The sequence below is a fragment of the Eucyclogobius newberryi genome, unplaced genomic scaffold, assembly GCF_026437365.1.
Source record: "Eucyclogobius newberryi isolate DKJ021-1_F unplaced genomic scaffold, fEucNew1.0.hap1 SCAF_19, whole genome shotgun sequence".
Taxonomy (NCBI): Eukaryota; Metazoa; Chordata; class Actinopteri; order Gobiiformes; family Gobiidae; genus Eucyclogobius; species Eucyclogobius newberryi.
In genome coordinates this window covers 33,990,012-34,012,549 of record NW_027315823.1, presented here as the reverse complement: position 1 = coordinate 34,012,549, position 22,538 = coordinate 33,990,012, and the positions used below count along the sequence as shown (strand labels likewise).

General features: G+C 39.7%; 2 protein-coding genes and 1 pseudogene across 4 annotated transcripts in view; all 3 read right to left on the bottom strand.

Annotated features, from left to right (window-relative positions):
* Window positions 1-22,538, bottom strand: part of stat2 (signal transducer and activator of transcription 2) — a 60,929-nt gene that overhangs the window by 4,504 nt on the left and 33,887 nt on the right. For 2 of the 3 annotated variants that reach the window (XM_072452751.1, XM_072452753.1), the window contains exons 1-17: window positions 8,585-8,795; window positions 8,191-8,322; window positions 7,957-8,101; window positions 7,356-7,451; window positions 6,530-6,622; window positions 5,475-5,553; window positions 5,300-5,379; window positions 4,492-4,643; window positions 3,992-4,150; window positions 3,559-3,648; window positions 3,420-3,479; window positions 3,205-3,225; window positions 3,027-3,120; window positions 1,724-1,768; window positions 1,553-1,636; window positions 152-464; window positions 18-70 (exon numbers count right to left, since the gene is read on the bottom strand). In XM_072452751.1, coding sequence (XP_072308852.1) covers window positions 18-70; window positions 152-464; window positions 1,553-1,636; window positions 1,724-1,768; window positions 3,027-3,120; window positions 3,205-3,225; window positions 3,420-3,479; window positions 3,559-3,648; window positions 3,992-4,150; window positions 4,492-4,643; window positions 5,300-5,379; window positions 5,475-5,553; window positions 6,530-6,622; window positions 7,356-7,451; window positions 7,957-8,101; window positions 8,191-8,321 — 1,695 coding nt within the window. In that variant the 5' untranslated portion in view covers window position 8,322; window positions 8,585-8,795. Of the gene's footprint in view, window positions 1-17; window positions 71-151; window positions 465-1,552; window positions 1,637-1,723; window positions 1,769-3,026; window positions 3,121-3,204; window positions 3,226-3,419; window positions 3,480-3,558; window positions 3,649-3,991; window positions 4,151-4,491; window positions 4,644-5,299; window positions 5,380-5,474; window positions 5,554-6,529; window positions 6,623-7,355; window positions 7,452-7,956; window positions 8,102-8,190; window positions 8,323-8,584; window positions 8,796-22,538 lie in introns of those variants that run through there. The other variant, XM_072452752.1, reaches the window with a different exon arrangement.
* Window positions 12,425-13,765, bottom strand: apof (apolipoprotein F). The gene has a single exon (XM_072452750.1). The coding sequence runs from the start codon at window positions 13,744-13,746 to the stop codon at window positions 12,511-12,513; it is 1,236 nt and encodes a 411-aa protein (XP_072308851.1). The 5' UTR covers window positions 13,747-13,765; the 3' UTR covers window positions 12,425-12,510.
* On the bottom strand, window positions 19,267-20,448 carry LOC140365783 (NF-kappa-B-activating protein pseudogene; annotated as a pseudogene).

Genomic DNA, 22,538 nt, shown 5'->3' with positions numbered 1-22,538 from the left:
AATGAAATTGAACTCACTTTACAAAATTTTGACCAAGACACTTTCTGGTGGTTATAGCTTTGCTGCTTTCCTGCAATTGAATCAAAAACAATAATTACAAAAAAATATAAATACGTTCTAACAAATATAAAACATCCAAAACAACATTTACCAAAAAGTCTAAAGGCGATCATTTCAAGTTGCGCTTCGTTCAGTCCGAGTTTTGTTGCAGAAAGAAACTGCCAACTCAACATTTCTGCAAACTGAGGCCACAGCGCCAAGGGGGACCTGGCCAAGAAATTGACGTCCTGCGAATATGAAAACGGAGGATGTAAAAAGGTCAAACGGTTATGGCGTGGAGGGTGTGTTTCTGTGACGAGACTCGCTTTGGTGTCGAGGCTGAGCATGTTGAACCAGAGCACCGAGGCCCAGGCGCTCTGCTGCTGACTGGAGTTAGAGATGATCACCATCGGCAACGACGACGCCTGGAGGAAAAAGCACACATAATATTACACTGTTAAAATAGATTCTACAGTGTTTACACCTGTCTGTGGTTTTATACATGAAATGACCCTCAGGTATTCTCCAAGGACACATAATGAGCCAGTATTTGTATTGTTAATGTCCTTTAAACGTGCTCTTGAGGAACTTCAGATAGAAAATCACATGAAACAAAAATGTACATACCTTAATTTACTAGTCAAAATAAAAAAGTAAAATCCCAAATTATTATTTAATTCGGACCCAATTTGAAAATGGACACTTTGGACTAATTGGGACAGATTTGCTGGACTAAATATACAGGAATGATTTTATGTCAATTGCTTGTTCTCTCTGTGTCATAGCCTTTGTTTTTCTTCTGCTGACATGTTCAAAACTGAAAATAAATAATAATATAAAAAGAAAGAAAGACAAATATGACTTAAAATTATGTATACATTGAAAAGTAAACGCGTTCTCTGATCAGGATTGGTGTTAGCACCCTAGCTACTGGAGCAGAAGTAATTAGAAAGGGGAGATAAACAAAAGCTTGCCCCAACGTGCTAATGCAAGCACGCATTTGTAATGAACCCGTTAGACGTCAGAAATGCTCAAAACGAGTCTAAAATAGCACAGGAGAAATCCAGAGCTCAGCATGAAAGAAGCTAAATGCTACTCCAGGTATGTTTTTGATGAGGGAAAACATTTCAGAAGATGGTTAATAGGTTAATATGTGTCCTTTAAGTGGAACATGAATACAATTGTGAACTGGCAGCACTGCGAAAAACGAATCACAACTGAATCAAAAGTACAAACTGCATAAGACGCAATTGATTGGTCATCTTTTCTGCAGTGGATTTAATGTGTTCAAAATGTGACCTGAGAATTTAATCTTGATCTTAAATGTAACTTGCAAATCTAACCACAAGTCCGAGTTTTACACGTCGAATCCGAAATGAAAGCCCGTTTGTACATTGTGAAACAGCTGCACCTTTTAAACTAATCTCCGATGACACGGCTCAGTCTACCCGCAGTCGCGCCGCTCTGAATTTCACACGGGAATAAAAAAAAGTCAGTGAAGTGTGAACTCTACCTGCAGCTTCAGCGACATCTCTTTATAATCAAAAACTGTGTCAACGTTGATGACATGGAGCTCTTCTGTGACGCTCAGAGAGATCTAAAATTACACAAAAACAAAGAAATCTGTCAGATAAATGTGCTTTTGTCTTAAATACTTGAGAGCATGTATTTATGTTGTACTCACGTCACTGGCTCCTTTCCCTCCACCACACTTCTGCTCCTTCAGAGTCTACAAACAAGACACAACATCAAAACCACTATATTTAGTATATTTTACAAAAAAACTACAAATAAAGCAAAAATGGAACAAGATTTGAATTTAAAAGCCAAAAAAAGACTAGTCAGCTATTATTTCTATTCCACATTGAGACTGTTTAAATACATTTTTATCCAAATAAAAGGTATAAATATTGTGATTGAAGACTTTTGGATAGAGAATGTTTACAAAAAGTGTATCATTCATGAAAATCAGAAATAGTTTGTTCTTTTGACATTTTGATTCAATAATGCCACTGTCTTTGATATAAAAGATCCTTTTATATCTATATTTAAACTTTGCATAGCCCACATAACAATTACGATGATCAAAATACCACAACAAATATTTGTCGACAAGTCACGATCAGTTGATTAATTCATAAATAAAAAGTAGTGCAGCACATTCTTTTATCGAGAGACCTTTTTCTGCTGAAGGGTCTGATACTTTAATGCTTCCACAGAATCAGATAAAACTTGAGTACCTCCACAGAGACAGGCAAGTGACACACTCTCAGGCCAATTACTGGTCAGGTCTGTGGAGCGGTGACCCCCCTCACATGTTTTGAGCAATAAAAGCATACATAATGAAATAAATGCGAAATATATCGGGATTTATATTTTTACAGCCTCTTATAAACAGAGCAGAGCATTTTTCTTTCACTAAACTAAAGCACTACTTTAGCCGCAGCTGCCCTGGGGTAAAAGTTACACCGTGCACCTTTTACTCTTATTATTCATTGTTCTTGCTTCATTGCTGACATTAAAGCACATTTGGTCCATATTTCACTCTGAAATTCAAACAGTGACCTGACTCTACATTAAAAAAAACATCAATGAAAGATTTTGCCATTTCCCTTCCACAAATAATCACTAATACGTTCATAACAAAGAAGAATCACGACCATAGTTTATTTATTCAGGCATTTTGGTAAAGTTGCATTCTTCTAAAGTAATTCCTACAAAAAAGACACACACCGCAGAACACGGAGAGGAACGTATTTTGCACTTCACTTGAAATTGGACAAATGGGACGTTTATTTAGGAGTTTGCGTGCTTTAGTTTTGTATTTTATAGTGGTTTTCTTTTGTCTATGTTTTATGATCATGGATGGATGCACATTTCAAACCCTGTTATAGTTTCCATGACAAAAATAAAGAAATCACTACTTTCTGCACGTTAGATAAAGGCATTTGCGTGTTTATTTGATACATTTCTGAATACTGACTGACCAGATGTCTGAAGTCGGCCACCATACCCCCGTTCTGGCTCTCCGTCATGTTCAGAGCTTTACTTTTGGTCCCTAAAACATTAAAGCGCCGGTATCTGCAAAACAAAAACACTTGAAAACAAACGCGGCGCACAGAACGTTCAGGGGGGAAACCACACGCTGCGAAAGAGGAAACTTACCCTTTGAGTTGAGGCGAGTCGCTGAGTCGAGACGGGAACAAAATCACAACGTTAACCGCAGTTTACAGAAACCTGAACCATCTAAACCATATTATACAAGCCTGCGTTCTGTTCTAGGCCTGGTTTAGTATTACGTTTAATACTTGTTTTTCATCCTTTAAAGAATGTAAATTCAAAAGCGTGTCAATTTAAAGGAGATCGTCTTGAGAACTTACTTGTCCATAGTCACATCCACTTTCATCAGGTGATTCAGTTCGGCAAACTTAACAAGAAGCCTGAAAACACCATTAGCATGAGTGGATATTTTTGACTAGTTATGAACATATTTACAGTATTATTTCTGTTGCTTCTGACCTGGCTTTGACTGAGAACTGCACATTTGTCCGGAGCACGAGAGGACCTTTCCCCTGAGGCATCGACGGCTGAGTCTCCACCACAAACGAACTACAACGACAACAGCAATTATGAGAACTATATGCAAAACATAACTGCATTCCTATAAATATGATTGGAAGCCATATATCTATGTGTGGTTAAAAGTTAATTAGGAGGAATAGATTCATAGTCATTCATAAGGAATGTTTTGTGATTCATGTTTTAAAGCCTCTGTAAATCAGACGAGTGGCTTTGCTCCGGGTTTAGAGCAGCAGAACAAACACCAACGCATTGAGAGAATAACTGAAGGAACTGTTTTGGAATACAGCACTTGAGAGAGAGATTGGAGCTATTATCACAATTAAAATGTTATTGATTGCACAGTGCTGGGTCATATAAAGTATGTATTTACTTGAGCAGCAAATTGGTGAGCAGCGCGTCGGCTCGCACCAGCAGCACTGGTTTCTGAGTCTTCAGAGGATCATTTTCATAAGAGACTTTCCCCGACAGCTCCTCCAGTTTACTCAGAAACTCTCGCACTTGGAAGAGGCATGCGGCCACACAAGTGAACCTGAAGAAATAGACAAAACATCAGGATCTACTGTACATTATTATATATTTATTACACATCATTACAAGCTCCTTTGGGTTTCCAAATGTCCAAATGTTTTATTTACTTATTTTGTGAAACTGGTGACTGTCTGTGTTTGATAAAACTGTTCATCATATTTAATCTGTTTCAAGAAGCTTTACAAATGTTTTTCACCTCACAGTCCCCCCTTGGACCCTCACCCACCAAAATGAGCAGAGAAATGGTGATTCTACTGAGCTGCACGATGCGATTATCATTATTGTGCCGTATTGTATTACAGCAGCTGCACACGAACACATTTAAATGAAACACACATTTACCATTTCTCGAGTTGGTCCAGACTGACGTTATCTGGAGCTCCGATGCAGGACTTCTGCTGCCGGCGCTGCCAGTCCAGCAGCTCCTTCCTCACCAGGGTCTCTATCAGGTCCCCAGCTTTGTCCAGGATCTTATGTAAACCATCCAACGTCCTCTGAGCAGACACAGCAGGGGCAAGAGCGTCCGGTTAATCCATAACTGTGGCTATTCTGATCACTACATTATCATAAGAGCTAAAAACAAGAATAATCATGACCATTTTAGAAGCAAAAAAGTAATTTGGTTATATTTTCATTCTTTTTAAATCCATAAAATACTCTTCTACTATACATACGAAAAGAATGGAAATCTAACAGACAATTTGAGTAAAAGAATGGATTTCACTGTTGTTGTTTTAACACTGTGACTGTGATATTGTGACATCTCTACAGTAAATACATTAATTTCAGAGATTAACAGAGAGATGTTACACAAGAATCAGATGGTGTTTTTGCAATCCAAGCTTTAGGGCGGTAATGCACCACATTAACCCCCGTTGAACAACCTCAAACAGAACAAATGTGCTAAAACACGCCAGTAAATGTCTTGTTTGAGCTCAAGTGTCACACTAAACATGAATAGACAGAATTAACCATTAAAATGCAGAAATATAACACCCTGGTTTTCCTTTACAAAAGTCCATCGAATATCACTTTAGTTGTCTTTAGTTGTTAAAAACGATTTTTTTTTTCAATCTTTTCATGTATTAGTCAACATATTGCCCACCTCTTTTCGTGTCGAAACCACATGGAAACGGTGGGCCACTCTTACCTTTCTACAAGCGTTCAACTGATTCACGAGACTCTGGAGAGTTTCCCATTGTTTCTGTTTTTCTTTGTCGTCCGCCGCAGCTGCACCGTGGAGGCAGACAAGTTTCCATGGAAAAAAAAAAGAAAAACACATAAATAAATATGTGACTCATAGTGCAAAGCTGTGGCCGTCTTACCCTCCATCTGGTGCGTCTGGAATTTGAAATCAAACTCATCTTGCTGATCTTCCAGACAAACAATCGTGTGCTCCATGCACTGCCAGAAGAAAACGAGGAACAGTCACTTCCAAATAATGTCACTGAGATAGTAGAAAAAGCTTCAGTTGTAGTCATCTGGACTCAGATGACTACAACTGAAGCTTTTTCTACTATGGAACACGCCTGGACGAATGAGGGATTACACCGACAATGTCACTGAGAGTCAACGTATGTTTTTGTGTTGTTCATCAACACAACTTATTTTTACACATGCCTCATTTTATCAAATTTTATTTTATTCTCATTATTCATTGTTCATTGCTTCATTGCTGACATTAAAGCACATTTAAAACACTTAAAACACTACCTCAACTAAAGAAGGTCTAAATCAGGTCTGAACCGGGTCTGAACCGGGTCTGAACCGGGTCTAAACCAGGTCTAAACCAAGTCTAAACCAAGTCTAAACCAGGTCTGAACCAGGTCTTGATTGTGGGTCGACTCTATACAAGAAATATAACTTCTAGATTACATAAAGGAGGCAAAAGTGAAGAGGAACATAATGTGAGTTTAACCTCAGAAAATCACAATATCAAAAATCAAGGTGGTTTAAGTAGATGATAAAAACTCAGCTATGTGTAAATGACATCAGTATGAGTTTGGTTTAAAGACATTTGTATTTGTCATTATTTGTTTATTTAAAGGGAGATCATGAAAGCCACTAAGCATTTTGTATGAAGATTTTACTAGCTATAAAAGACTATTTTTCAATGCTCTGTGTTAGAAAAGTAAACTAACTGATAATACTATTCATAATTCTTGCTTATTTTTTGTTATAAAGACTTAAAACCATTAGCACTTACACCGGTTATCAGTTTAGCATTGAAAACGTGCTACGCTTTCCTTAACTTTGCTTCCAGTCGCCTCCGTTCTGGAACTGTGAACATTCTTATGACATTTTAAAGGGTCTGCAGGATCATGGGTTCAACAGAGTTTTTACTGCCAAAAAAGCCGCACAACACGGTGATGAACTGCACCTGCATGTCATTCCTGAAGCCGGCCATCCTGCGTTCAAGGTCCTGCTGACTGTCCATCTCTATGGCCTCCTGCTCCACGCGCAGCTGCTGGACCTGGCACAAAGAACACACAGAAGAAGAGTCCGTGGGAGTCACACCAAAGGCCTTGGGAGCGCCACAAAACAGCACAAATCATTGAGCGAGGGGAGGTCTTCAAGCAGGTCAAAATAATGGCAACGTTGGAACAAAATTTGTTGTTGGAGTCAGTGTGATTTAATAAGGGAAAGAAAACGTGGTTGAATTTATGGTTTGAACATACAGGATGAATAAAACAGTTAAATTACCAATAAGAAGACCTATCGCACTTGTCTGCTGTCTGAACATTTCAAGTCTTGTAACGTAAAAGCCACTGGATTAAGTAAACAATTACATTTCGTGTAGCTAATATTACACACAGGGACAAATACTGTGTTCGTGGCTCTGAGAACGATGGAAAAATAGGACTTTTTCCACAGCGGTTATAGATTTAAAACAAAATATTACATATTTTCAATGTGAAAAAGTTCTCAAAATGCAAACAGCATGCATGGAAATAATCTAAATAATAATTATATGAGCTTCCGAATTGTACACAAGGTTTGAATAATTCAATTTGTGGGTTTCAGCTTCCTGTTTTGCAACATTTTGAGAACCTTTTCCCTTGATAATCCCTACTGATTGAGTGCTTTTTAATCATCAATTTTGACAAACTTTTGTGAAAAAATATTTATTAAAAAACTTGCAATTGTAAAAAAAACGTTGACGATAATTGAACGTTATTGTACAGTCGCTAAGATGTTTCTCAGACCTTTTCCTCCAATTCGGCACTGTGCAAAATCTCCTTTTCTTTCTCCAAAAACCATGATATCTTACTGGCCAGCATGCACGGCTCTTCTTGGTACTTCTGTGAGAAATAAGATAAGAAATGCATGAGGTCAAAATTATATTAAATTCAGTATTTTAGAAGGTCGGGGGTGGGCGATATGGTAAAAAAAAACAAGATCTTGTTTTTTTTGGAGCCAGATCACAATTAGGATTTTTCCATGATTCACATTCACTTTGTATTTTTCTATTGCCTTTGAGAGGTAAATAAAGTCCTCGGCCGAGTAGCCAACAATAAATAATGATGTAAAAAAAAAACATCTTACTAGTTAGTCTTATTAGTAAATTACTAAATTGTATTAGTTTAGAAGTTTAAAATGTGAACGATGAATGGAATCAAAACTTAAACCTCAAATGTAATTACGAACACGCTGCTTGCCAAAAAACTAAATATTTCCAAAATATCGTTCAGCCCTAGTTGATAACTATTGACTTTTTGTTATTTTGAAAGAGTAATAATGAATCAAAATTTGATTTGTTTTTGTTTTATTATCATCATATCGCCCAGACCCTGTACAGGTATTGACCTGAAAGTTGTTCTTATATCGTCTAATATTGTGTTGCATCAGAAAGGATTCCTCAAAAACAAAGCGACTGTGTTGGATGTCTAGATTCTCCAGAAGCTGTTGAAATAGCAAAATGGCCAATCCATAGTCTTTGGCAGCTCTTTGCCTAAGGACAAGCAACACAACATCTCTTAAATCATTCTTTATCAGATGTTTTGCAGACTAGAAACAACAGGGAAGAAGGAGGTGACTTACCAATCTTGCTTCTCTATCCAGACGGACAGGTAATGCCGCACGTCCATGGGCAAATCATCTCTATCATAAAGCTCATGTAGTTGTTGACTGTAAACAGGGGCCAGTTTCCCGAGGCTCTCCCACTGAGTCATGCTAAAGAAACATAAAGATATACAAACACAAATGGGTGTGGGAGATATGTGCAGTATTCAAAGTGCTTATTATAGCTGTGTCATAATAAGGAACAAAGTGCAAAGCAGTTTAGCTCACGTTAGCCTTTACACAACTGAAATACACGACTAATAAATGTTTATAGCGTTGCAACGATGTGTTAATCTGCATTCGAATAAGCAAGCAAATGTGTGCTTGGCAGTCAGATGAATAAAATAAAATGAAAGGAACTTAGTTAACATACCTGGTTGTACAAGATGTCGCTACACACTTCACACTAATTTAGCGTTAGCTTAAACTGAAAGCAACAGCATGAAAGTCGCGTGTTTCCAGGGAAATGACACAAAAATGGAAAGTAAACAACGCTCCGGTTCAGTGTCGACCGCAACTACAACAACCGGCAGTTTTGTTTCCTTTTACCTTGACCTCGATTTCATTGGCTTGTCATATGACCGCCCTCAGGGAAACGCAACTAGAAACAACGGACGCCATTTTGGCTCTGATAAAGAGCAGTTGAATGAAGCTTAAGAGCCAGAATGTCCGTTTCCCGGTATACGGTTTCTTAGCAGTCTAAATAGAGTCGTTGATTGGTCTAACGCCACACCTTTTTCTAGATTTCATTGGTTTGTTCTTGTGTCAATCTTATGTATGGGGCGGGATTACAGGAAAACGAAACGTACTGCGCTCAGAGAGTACAATTACTTCCAAGAAATGACGTTGTGAAAGTGAAAAAGCATGAGATATTGTGACAAATAAAAACATGAGAATAACGGTATGTGATCGGGGATTTACATATAGTTTTAAACTTATATATTAATTTATTTAGAAAAGGTTGTTTAATACACAATTCTTAGATGACCCCGTATATATTCTATAAAAGTAGCATGAATAACACTACTTTTGGTATTTGTAGCTAATCCTTGTAGTATTTGCAACATTTGTAAAATCATTTGTAATTTCCCTTTTAATTATAATGAGATTTCCCAGGCCATATTATGAGTTTTAACCCTTTCAACTACTTCTACCACTTCTACTAGGTGATAAGTTGTTTTTAATTCCCTTTTCTTTTCTTTTTTTTTTTTTATTAAATTAAGTCAATATTGTTTTCTTTAAAAAAAACAAAAAAAAATTATAAGATCCTGGATATTAGTTGAGTTCTAAATTTAAAACTCTCCCAAACCAAGCCAAAACTGAGCCAATATCCAAGTGTTAACATAATTATAAGCCTTTATTATTAGCATTATTATTTATTTATTGTATTTAAATATTATGAAGAGGCACGGCATCTAGCGGCTGAAATGTGAACTGCAAAATGCGCCATCCATGGTCATTATGCACATTTCTGCCGCTAGATGCCGTCCCTCTTCATAATATTTGACAGTGAAAGAGTCTACAGTGTTTGGCCTATTGCAAACAACATGACTAACGTGGAAAAGATGACCACAACGTTTAAGTTTGGGTGCTGAAAATAGTTGGGAATGGAAACAATAACAACAACCTAGTTTGTGAGGTTAATATTAGATTTTACTTAGAAAAATCATAGGCTTACAGTACAAAATACAAACATTGTGCCATAAAAAGGAACAGGAATCATCAAGCTTGTTCACTTTTAATATAGCTTTATCATAGTTTTGTCTGTACATTTTCAGAGCTATTTTGGAAATGACGGTAGGAGAAGAGCCAATACCGCAACAAACGTTGTACAGCTATTTACACACAAGATAATTTGATTTCTCTGAACCAGTTTTAGCAGTTATAACACATCAGAATTGTGAGTATGCAGTGTGTAAATTAGGCAAAAAATAAATTTTGTGCATATTTGTATTTTTCTGCTGTTTTATGGTGATTTTTGATTTGCGTGTGGTGCTTGAAAGAGAAATTAGATGTGTAACTTTTCTGGTGGGGGGGTTTCTTCCTGTTTGTCTCATGGGAGATGCTATTGCTTTGCCTAGAATGTTCCACAGTAAGGTACTAAACTTATCTCCATTGAGACAAGCGGGTGACGCCAGGTCTGATCTGCGGAGAGGCGACCCAGCTCACAGAAAGAATACATCTTTTTCAAGGTATTTTTCAGCAGTAAAATACACCTATGATTATTATTAGAGGTGGGCAATATATATCCAAATGTAGATAACATTGTGAATGTTGTTTTGAAGACATGCTAAATTTGAATATTGAGTATAATAAAAATGAAAAGTTATGTTGTAAATATTCTAAAAAGGTATAAGGTGTAACTTCTGCACTTTTGTTGTGAGACAAAATGTTTGACCTTTGTCTTATTATTAAACCTCTACTAATATGTTTAAAGACATGTTTAAACCTATTTATGTTGGATTGACATAATATTGTCTAAATATCGTTATCTGGAAATATTGATTTAAACAATTTTTAACATCACCTACCGCAACTTGTGACTGAATAAATACAAGATAAAAGGTAAGCTAATCTCTATGGAGACAAGCAGGTGGTGGGCAAAGGGCCTTTAAACATACTTTATTGTCCCCAAATAGAAAACAGCACTGCCTTGTGTTTGTTTATAAGGCTCTTGTTGGAATTCGTTGCAAGTATTCACTGCTTGAGATCTCAGGAAATAGCAACTTAAGTAAATGCCTTTTAATGATTTTACTACTCACAGTGCCAGTGCTCTTGTTTTACGTGATTTAAAAATATAAATACAAATTAATGTGTTGGCATTTTATCTGGATATACTGTTTGTTTAATCTGTTTTTGGTTTTTAACAGTGCACCTTTGATAAAGAGGGCTTTCATCATTATTTTTGTCCTGTATAAATAAATGGAAAAAATAAACTTTGTCCTCTGTATTAGACAAACACTCCTGTCCAGCCGTTTATCACGAGTAGCAACTGGTTGGACAAAAAAAAACAACAACCACGGTGTCTTGGAAGTCAAACTTTACACAAACTTGATGTGGAAATGCAGGTTCACACAGGATAATTTACAAAACCGTGCTTTACTGAAGACAAGTAAAAAAAAAACTATCAAACACAATAACATACAGTAAAGATGCATTAGTGTTAATACTATAGATTGCTAGTCTTTTAAACCTGAACAGATGATTTTTCAGTTAGACAAGTGTTTAATTGTTGATTAGTCTGTTCACGGGTGGTATTGTATTTTTGATTTTTTAAAATATTTTTACATTTTTGTTTTTAGAAAATCTTTGCTTGTAAGCTGCAAGATTCCCCGGAAAATTTGACGTAATCTTCGCAATCCATAATAAATGTGCTGAATTGTGCAGGTATTTATTTTTTTTGGTTGGGGTTCAATTAATGCACAAAAAGTAAAAAAGAAAAAAAAAAGAACCACAAAAGTCCATCGAATATCACTTTAGTTGTTTGTAAGATTACATTGCAAAGCCATTTTTTTTAATCAAAAGGAAGCAAAAACTGTATTTCACTAGCAAGGACCACAACCCCGACTACAATGCAAAGTGTTTATTGGCATACGAGAAACATGAACAACACAAAAGTACAGAAATGTATGCAGTTTTGGGGCTTTTAACGTTGAGGGCTGTAGGCTCGAGGCCTTGATACCCCCATCTAGGAGATAAATTGGAATAATTAGAATAATCATAAGAGGGTGGGAGGGAAGGTCACATCATGAACGCTGACCTATGTGACCTGAATGCTTAAATAGTGTAGCCCCAGGAAGGGGCGTGAAAGGGGCGTGGTCCTGCTCCCCAACTTAAGAACTTCTCGTCATTTGATATTCTAATTTTGCATTTCTTCAATCAACAAAGGTTTTCTCCTTCTGCCGCCATATTGGTTCTAGTTGCAAATGTAAACAGGTATGAATATGCATTAACTGCATTAGTATTAAATCCGTTTTTGAACTTTTAGTTGTTAGATTAAAAGTTGATTCAGTATATCTAAATTTAAATGATTCTGTGAATGTTGTTTTTGAAGATATGCTAAATTTGAATGTTGAGTATATTGTAAAAGTTGATTAATTTTACAGACATTTCACCTTTGTCTGATAATTAAACCTCAACTATGTTTAAAAGACAAGTCTTAACACATTTCTGTTGGATTGACATAATATTTTTTGAATATCATTATCAGCAAACAAATCTGAAGATATTTACTTTTGTCAGTATCGCCCACTCCTGTGCATGGTCCCACCATATAAAAATGTATGTTATTTTCTCCTGTTATGGCTGAAACACGACAGTATCATCGTCCCATCTAAACCGATTGACCATTATATCGTCCTGCTCCTTCATATTTGTCATCATGTACTTCACCCCGGCTTTGACCCCAGTTTTCAGCCCTGCCCCGAGTGCGTACCCCGCGACGCCGGCAGTGCCCCCCGTCACAACCATCAACGCGTCCGTGCCCAAGTCCACGGCTGACAAAATCGCCCTCTCTTTTGCCGTTTCCGAACAGTTCATCGAAGCGTAGTAGACGGCCGTGCCCAAGTTGTACAAAGTGCTCACGGCCGGAATCCACTCCATAACTTTGTAAACTCGCTGTTCATTTCTGTTGATACAGCTTCTCCGGGGGCTTCGCTTCGCCCGACTTCCCAAATCTCGGCATTGAAGTATCCACGATTCGGAATCAGACGGTAAAATTCGGCTGCCCTTCTTTAACACCGCTTGGTAACTGCCTGGTTCGTCTTCGCTATGCGCTACACCAGCACACAGCACCCCCATGTGCTCGCACTGTTGCACTGCCTCTTCAAGACCGCCATCATGGCCTTCCACGACGGATCCAATCAACACCGTGCCGTTCAACTTTGCCCAATCTTCGCATTGCTCTCCCGTGTCCTCGTCTTGTGCTAGTTGCCTAATATTAAACATCACAACGTCAATATTTTGTTCGATTTGATTTCTCTTTGCGGAAGACGCCGTCATCTTGGATAGCTTCCTTTCCATCAAGGTTTCAAGGTCAAGAAGTAGCTGATCTGTGTCGGACATCCCGAGAAGGTTGTACAACTTCTCCACTAAAGACTGTGCCTCTTTTTGACAGTTTGCCACCACCAAGACTGGCACCAAACTCAAGCCGAGCAGTTCTTGTGGTAAGTCATAGGAAAGTGAGTCGTCCACAGTGCTAGCCGCCATTAGCTCGTCGCAGCTAACTTTGCCTTGAATGTTTAGGTAATCCTCGTTTTGTCCTTGGAGTTTTGCCTTGAGTTGTGTTATTAGGCGGATGGCGGACTGACTTCTTTCCTTTTTGGATGATAAGAGATTTAAGATGTCTGCAGATTGGACAGGTGGTTGTGGTCCCAAAATAAGATTATTTAGCTCAGGATTGTTGCTAGCTTCCTCAAAGGGATGATTTGTATTTTCTAGCTTGTATGTTAGTGTCTGGGGAGGCGCAGCTCGACTCATGGCCTGGTCAGTCAATAACAGCTGGATGAAAATGAGCCATTGGAGTTTGGACGTCATCTTTGCGCCGTTTAAAAACCTGCAATGAGAAAATACAGCTGTTATTTAGGCCTTTGATGCGACAGTGGTTCAGTTGTTCCGTTTAGTTTGGAAATTGCTCAAGATGATTAGGTTATTTGATAATCTTGATTATTCAGGTCACAATTTATTCGTAAGAACTAATAATCGTGACAATTTAAGAAGCACATTTTATCCTTTTGGCGTCCCATGGGTGGGACAGGCCCAGTGTGCCACCACGTACTCATGTGCCATCACGCTCCCCAGTCACAAAGCCTGACAATCTACACGTCAAATTAAACCTTCTCGCCTTTTTGAATATGTAATCCATTTTCACGTGCAATAATCACAGCCCGAACACACGGTCTTTGTACAGAAAAGCACAAAGTTAAAGTTTCGACTTTCCTTTCCTCCTTAAGGATCTGTACACGTCAAACTTCAATATTTCCCCACAAGATTAGGCTCAATCCGTTCGTAATGGTCCAACGAATAAAATCCAGTAAAACAATAACGTCCAATACATATGTTAGATCCATGAAGGCCTCCATGTTGCAGAAAAAAAGTTTTAGTCAACTCCATTTTTCTTTTTCTTTTGCCCATATCAAAGAGAATAGAATTTTCACCGCAATGTCCTTGCTACAGAAGCTAAGAGGAAGCGTTAACTTTTGATTGACACCAAGATTAGCCAATCAGGACAGTTTTTGGCAGTTCTACGGCCCAGTAAAGCCAATGAAGTGTCACATAGAGATGCAAACTACGCACAAGTCCCACCCTTGCTAAACCAACTAGTTATTTTTACAGAGCCGTGCAATGGTTTTGTGCGCAAAACGTGCTCACATAACACTTATTTTTGTCTATTTTTATTGTGAATTTATTTATTTGATATGATTTTTTTATTTATTTATGGAATATGAATTTCAATAACATATAGTGTATCTGCATAAAGAAATGGATTCCCCTAGTTGTAAGCTTTCAATAGAGCCCTCATTGATGTATGTAGGTTGAAGAAGTCAAAAGTGATCAAATGTTTTCTAAATGTGTCCAATTTGGATAGATTTGGTCAAGGGAATGGTCCTTTTATCCAACGCCTGGATAAAATATTATAAAAAGTGTGGTAAAATACTTGTTTCTACAGATAATGATCTCACATTTGAAACTTAAGTGGTCAACTAGTTTTTGTAAAGATATATAGTGTATTTCAGGCCTCACATACAAACAGCAGCTATAAACACCCTCATTTTTAACAAAAAAACTTTTGTTCAGTCAGACTTAGAATAGTTCTGACTGTTGAGGGTCAAAATAGAGAATGTTACCTTTACACAGAGACCGAGTTTTTGTATATAATCCACATACTTAAAAAACAAGTATGGTTTTAATTTGGAGAGGTGTCTTTAGAGACAGTTGGGACAAAAATCTGCCTACGGATAACCGGTTAACACTAAAATGTGATATAGTGTCATCCCTAGCGTATACTGCAGTTGTAGGCAAAACACCTCACTAGGGCTATAAATATAAATATATATAAGACATTTGTTTGAGCATGTTTGGGAGGCTGTGGATTGACGTTTGCGACAGCGTGTTTCAGTTCGTGCCAAAGTCCAGAATGTCACTCCAGACACTTCCCAATGAAGCAAAACCAAACATTTCAAAGAGAGGCCAGCCTCAGGCACACCTGTGATATATGCATGCTCTCATCAGCATCTTGTTTCATAAGTTTCATATCTTAGAGTTTAGCTCATGAAAAATGGGAGCAAAAACAAAAGTGTTGCGATTATATTTTTATCCAGTGCACATGTGCAACAGTCTTTCACTCCTGGCTCCACCAGAAAATACTTTGGAAACACATCACAGCTTCAGCTTCCTTTCACTGGCTTCCCATGCATTTTATAAGATAAGATAAGATATTCCTTTATTGTCCCACATGGGGAAATTTCATTGATGCAACTCAGGTAGATACAGAGGTAGATACAGAAGAAAACAGATCACTTATAGGAAGTTTGAAAAACACTCCTATAAACAAAAACTCCCATAGACAAAACCTCCCATTACCCAACAAGGGATGGAGGGGAAAATAATAAAGATTAAATAAATAAATACATACATAAATACCATTGCATGTGATCATGACAGTAATTGCACATGAATGTGTCACGAAGGCACATGGATTGCACATGAATCACGACAGTAATTGCACATATGACGGAATTGCACACGGTTAGGTCAGTATTGCGAGTGTTCAGGACTAACAGTGTTTGTTATAAAGTCTGACAGCAGCAGGAAGGAAAGACCTGCGAAACCTCCTTCACACAGCGAGGGTGGATCAGTCTCTCACTGAAGCTGCTCTCCAGAGCGGACAGAGTGTCCTGCAGGGGGTGACACTCATGGTCCAGCATAGATGTGAATCTAGCCAGGACCCTTCTGTCCCCCACCTCCTGCACCGAGTCCAGAGCGCAGCCCAGGACGGAGCTGGACTTCTTGATGACTTTGTCCAGCTTCCTCCTCTCCCTCTCTGTGATGCTGCTGCTCCAGCAGGCCACACCGTACAGGAGGGCTGATGCCACCACAGAGTCGTAGAAGGTCTTCAGGAGTGGCCCTGTCACTCCAAAAGACCTGAGTCTCCTCAGGAGGTAGAGCCGACTCTGGCTCTTCCTGTACAGTGCGTCTGTGTTATGAGTCCAGTCCAGTTTGTGGTTCAGATGAACACCCAGGTACTTGTATGAGTCCACTCTCTCAATGTCCCGTCCCTGGATGTTCACTGGTGAGGGGGCAGTAGAGTGGCGTCTGCGGAAGTCCACCACCATCTCCTTGGTCTTCCCGGCGTTGATGAGGAGGTGGTTCCGCTGACACCAGTCCACAAAGTCCTGCGCCAGTCCTCTGTACTCCGCATCATCGTTGTCCGTGATGAGTCCGATGATGGGAGAGTCATCAGAGAACTTCTGCAGGACACAGCTGTCCGTGTCATGTCTGAAGTCTGCAGTGTAAAGGGTGAAGAGAAAGGGCGCGAGGACAGTGCCCTGGGGCGCCCCCACACTGCAGGTCCGAGTGTCAGACACACAGTCCCGGGCTCTCACAAACTGGGGTCGGTCTGTGAGGTAGTCCAGGATCCACTCTGCCAGGTCATACTCCACACCAGCCGTCTCCAGCTTGTCCCTCAGGAGCAGCGGCTGGATGGTGTTGAAGGCGCTGGAGAGATCGAAGAACAGGATCCTCACAGAGCTGCCAGGCTTTTCCAGGTGAGAGAGAGAGTGGTGCAGCAGGGAGATGACGGCGTCCTCCACTCCAGGAGGTGCCAGGCCGATATGCACTGCAGCGGGTCCATGGCTGGGCTCACGGTGGAGCGGAGGCGGTCCAGGACCAGCCGCTCCAGTGTCTTCATCAGAATCGGACGTGAGAGCCACCGGCTTGAAGCTGTTGAAGTCTTTGGCGCGCGGTGTCTTACCAGACAGGAGGTCTTCCAGACCTGTGGTACCACCCTCAGCTTCAGGCTCATGTTGATTTAAGAGTTTACTGATCGCTTTTGAAGCACCAAGTTACATTTCTGAACTTTAAACCCTCCATGAGCTGCCTTGGATCCTCAGGCAGGTTTGTGTTGTTCCAAAGTTGAGGCTCCGGACGAAGTGAGAACCTTTTTGGTCCGGGCTCCTCGACTTTGTTACAACCTGCCTCAGGATGATTTATGATTTTGATACAATGTACTATATGTAAATCAACTTTCCATTTTACAGACAATATATTTTTTATCTTATCCTATTATCGTTTAAAGGCGTAATGGATGTTTTTTCGCCGATTTGAGAACTCAAGCCGAGTTTATTAGCGCGACGGATCGCATCTCTCGTCTCTTCGTAGATTTCCGTCTCTTCTGAACCAACTCGAACTGTCTTTCTCTGTCTTAATTTTGTCCTGTACACTGAGGGAACTATTATGATAGATTCATGCGCTTAGACACAGGGAAACGTGCTGCTCTCCTGGGGACGAGTAGGTGCGTTCTATGATTGATACGTGGCAGGACTAATAGGCAGTCCACACCACGAGGAAATGAGACTCAGATTTGGCGCACAATCATTGTCCATTACGCCTTTAAATCACTTCTTAAAACTCACTTTTATCTAATGGATTTCTTTTAACTGTCCTTATTGTATTTAATTAAGCTATTCGTTTTATTTTCCTATATCCTCTGTTTCACTGCCTCGTTCCTGTATTTGTTTCTTTACTGTCTTTATTATCATTTTTAATAATATTTTTATGATTTTACATTTTTAAAAAGTGCTTCATTAATAAAGATTATATTCTTAGTTTAGACTTGGCTTGGATCATGTGGTACTAATCTGAAGGCAACACTTTTTTGTGTGTTTCGAAGTTTGAGCCACTGATCTATGATAACAACATTTTACCAAGTACAAACTACATTTAAAACAACACAAATGTCTAACTGCTGTGTCTGCAATAAGAAGGGCAGTTTATTATTGAGCGTATAATTAAACATGCATTGAGAAGGTAATAAAGTAAATACTACCAAAAATGAACTCAACTTGTGTTAAAATGCACATCTTGCTTTAAATTCTTCTACAGGGCAACTTTTAATAATAATAGCACTTATTTCAACTCACTGCAAATGTCAGGCTCGTCCCTCCAGAAAACACTTAATCGCGATGTACTTTCTTTAAAACATGAATTCACCAGAACTAAAAGATCAGTCTCCATCCACTCGCGCTGTATAATTCATCACGTCTTTACAGCAAGTTACACACATGTATTCACACTTACCTTTGAAAAAAGCCAATACAGGTCCGTTGTTGTTGGTTTGGGACGGGATAAAGATGTCCTCAGTCCTTCTGTCCCTGTTTTGGCCCCTTTTTCTCTCCTAAAACATGCAGAGTGCCCGGCTTTGTGTTTGGTCCAATCAGATCGTCCCGTTTAGAGATGGCCTCATTACTTTACATGGATAGCTCAGGGCTTGAATATTGATTCTGGTGGGGAAAAGTCCATTGGGTAAAAATGGTTTGTTTGTCAGTGGCGATGTTTATATGTACACCAAAATCTGATTATTATCAGATTTTTGGACATTTAAGATGATTTAAATGACATGCAAAACACAAAGTCTGATGGGAGAAATCATTGAGAGAACGAAATCAGACAAATTTGCTGTTTATATTTGTCATTGTTATTTTGTCATTTTAATCTTCTTTGAACACAAATAATAATAATAATGAAGTTGTTATTTTGTGCTTTAATTCATGTTTTATTCTGCGATATTGACAAAAGTTTTAACGATATTCAGACGATTATGTCAATCCAACAGAAATGTGTAGAATATGTTTTTAAAACGTATTAGTTGAGGTTTAATTATCTGAAAAATGTGACGTCGGTAAAACTATGCACTAAAGTGCAAAAACATCACCTCATAGCCTTATCTTAAGGTTTAGAACATCAGCTCTTCTTGTAGCTTTTTTTACATTACCGCCACCTACTGTAGTTGTGATTCTTGGAGTTACATTCGTTGTTGTCGTTGCTTTCAATGTGCATTTACCGCCATCTATTCTCATCTTAGCCTTTTGTTTTTCTGTACACCATTTCTCTGAAGTTTGACAGGATCTTGCTCTCTCTCTTCATCCTTCCTTCGTGGTTAAATGTTGCCAGAGCTCCCTTTTCATCCGCACTGTACATCTGGTTTTCCTTCTGTAGACGCACAGCTTCCTTACGACAATGTCTGCTGCCACTCATCACATAGCCAGATTTTTCAACGTATGCAATCTCATCACTAGTGAGTCCAATTTCTCCTCTTCTTGGAATACGTTTGCCAGATTTGACATATTCTGCCATAGCGGCACCTTCACCTGGCAGCAGTGTGTGCCCAAAGTCCAGTGGTTTCTCATCCCGGGACAGATGTGTGAGGGGAGCTTCGGAACCAATGACTTGCTCATCCTTAAGTTTTCTCCACCCACATTACAGCTCCAGTATCATCCTCCTCTTTGTCCCCAGACTCTTCACTGCTCGACGAGCTGGGCTCCCTACGGTTCTTTTAAGTCTTCTTTTTCTTGAACTTTTTGGACTTTTTGCACTTCTTTTTCTTTTTCCTAAGTGTTTCATCAGAATCAGATTCCAGGTCGCTGTCCTCAGAGTGCTTTTTTTTATTTATTTTTCTTCTTCTCTTCCTCTTTAGAATGTGATTCAGTGCTGCTATTTTTCCCATCAGCTTCAACAGGGGTAAATTCATCAGAATCTGGTTCTTTGACTCTTGGCGAATATCCCCAAACTTCGGGACAACCCAATTCGCCAATTCTTTCTCTTTATTGTAGTCGCCTGGCGATGAAAGCTTCTGGTCTCTGCCTCTGTGCATCGTCTCTGAGCCAACCACCATGCTCCCGCTGCTGGGTGGTTATTGGTAATTACACGACGCTCCCTGGACCTCGACCCAGATCTGGACTGACTTCCGTGTGGGGTTCCGAGTTTGATTCACTTGAGGGTTTTCGCCTCTCGGAATCGCCGTTCACGGTCCTCCCGCTCCCATTCTCTGTCCCCTGCTTTAGGGAGTTTGGGGCAAAAGGTATCTGGAGACAAACTGTGATCTACTACAACTTCAAGTCTGCGGTTTCCGTGGGCCACCGTAGCTGGACCGGTCCGAGGACGGCATGTTGTTAATATGTTGCCACGTGTGTTCTAATCAACAAAAAAGTTAAATAACAGCTTCACACTTGAAGTTTACACTAGTGATGGCCGTACTGAAACAGGCCGACTTGACTAATTAGGCCCGAGCGCCACAAGCTGGCGAGAGGCCTATTAGTCCCGTAAGGCCGTGCAAAGCACGGCTGCGAAAGTGCGCACAAAGTGCGCACGAAATGGAGCGCAAAGCGCTCGCCCACTTCCAAACACTCAGCAACGCACTCCTCCACTCATGCACGCCCCGTGCATACTAATTAGTAGTAGGAAAATGGAACATTACCGTTGTAAACGGGCAAAGCCCGTGCAGATGTGCGCACTAAACGAGCACTTTACATTGGGATGACGACCGCTTCCATATAAAGCACTCATTTGCGCCAAGTAGCTCACGAATACGTTCCCCATCTCTTGCATGTAACACTGGTTAGGTGTTCTGTGGGTGCGAGTCTGCTTTGATTACAAAACAAGTCAGTCAGTGTGGGTCAAAGCCTTGAAGGAAGCTTTTATCTAAAACACTATAAACAGGTCTGATAAAGAGTTGGTGATTGTCCACTCTAGCTGGGGAGGGAGAGGCAAACTACAAGTGACAAAACAAACAAGATTAAAGAAAACAAACCATTACCATAACTTTACTCTGTGCCACCATCACCAATAACTATAAATAAAATCACCCACTAAAGTGAGCCATTACCATTACCATTACACCTATAGTTAATGCACATGACCGCTGTTTACCAGACGAGCTCGGGAAGCGGTGAAGGTTGCGGTGTCTGGCCATTTGTTGTCCATTGGTGCTTTAACCCAGCTGGAGGAGGGCCAACAGCCCCCGCCGAAGGTGATCAGACATATCCTGGGCTGCCCTGGTCTGGAACCTGTACCACACATCTTTAAACATGTCCCAGCATTCCATCCTTCACCTACTCCACCAACTGGTTCCTCAGCACAGTTTGTGGATATGGGACAGCATCAGGGACACTGTCAGATACACAGTCCATTAAAGTCATAAACACAATAAAAAAAAAAACATTTCCTTGGTGAGGCACCACCTTTCTGCCATAAAACTGCTGTACCACCACCATGCGTTTTTTTTTTTTTTGGTACAATACAGTTTTTAAAAAATGTCCACAATTGTGTCCGGGTCTTCACTTTTCCTCATTATGAGGCTCCCATCCCAAGTCATCCAGCATCCAAATTGCCATCTTTGTCTGAGAGGTGTCTGCCCTTACGACAAGCCAATCCTCAAGACGACAATTATCTGATGAGCCTTTTACGGCCATATAACTTGGGACACCTTCATTCTCATGGACTATACAGTTCAATTTACCCTGGGATTTACTACAGGGGGATCATCAATACTCCTAAGCTGCTCATTTTCAGCTTGCAAAGTTCTCAATTGGTCCTGTATTGCTTGCAACTGCTCTTCAACAGTGGTCATTGTAGTTAAAAACACTTGGTCTCTGCAGACTTCTCTGTAGGCTTAATTGTAGATCGGGAGAAGTAGGTCTCTCCAATTCTGTTCAGATTGCCGTTTTCATATAGTCAAGTCCAAATTAATTTAGTTTAAAAACAAAATAAATATTAAAGCCGCAGGCGGCGTTGATAGCTCTCGCCACACGCGCGACTGCCTTCCCGCGCATTTGTGTTTTTATCGCGATCGCGAGACTGCATTCTCGCCGTCCGACCAACATCCAGAAAAAACAAATATTGTGTGGCCTTAGTCACGAGCAGTGTTACAGATGAGAGGGTTTTAAGTAATTGATTCAAATGAACTATGAATTCCTTTGTGTCCCCCTCTCTCTCTCCAGAGACCTGCTGTTAACGCTAATGCTAACTCTAATGCTAACGCTAATGCGCGAATACTGGTGCTACTGCATGAATGCTAACGCCAAAGCCAACACTAATGCTAACGCTAATGCTAATGCTAACGCTGATGCGCGAGTGCTAGTGGTAATGCGTGAATGCTAATGCTGACGTTGATGCTAGTGCTAATGCTAACATAAATGCTAATGTGCAAATGCTAATGTGCAAATGCTAATGTGCAAATGCTAATGTGCAAATGCTAATGTGCAAATGCTAATGCTAACGCTAATGCTAATGTGCTAATGTGCAAATGCTAATGTGCAAATGCTAATGTGCAA

Excerpts from the sequence above, each read along its gene's own strand:
- apof (XM_072452750.1), bottom strand. The coding sequence starts at position 13,746 with ATGACGTCCAAACTCCAATGGCTCATTTTCATCCAGCTGTTATTGACT.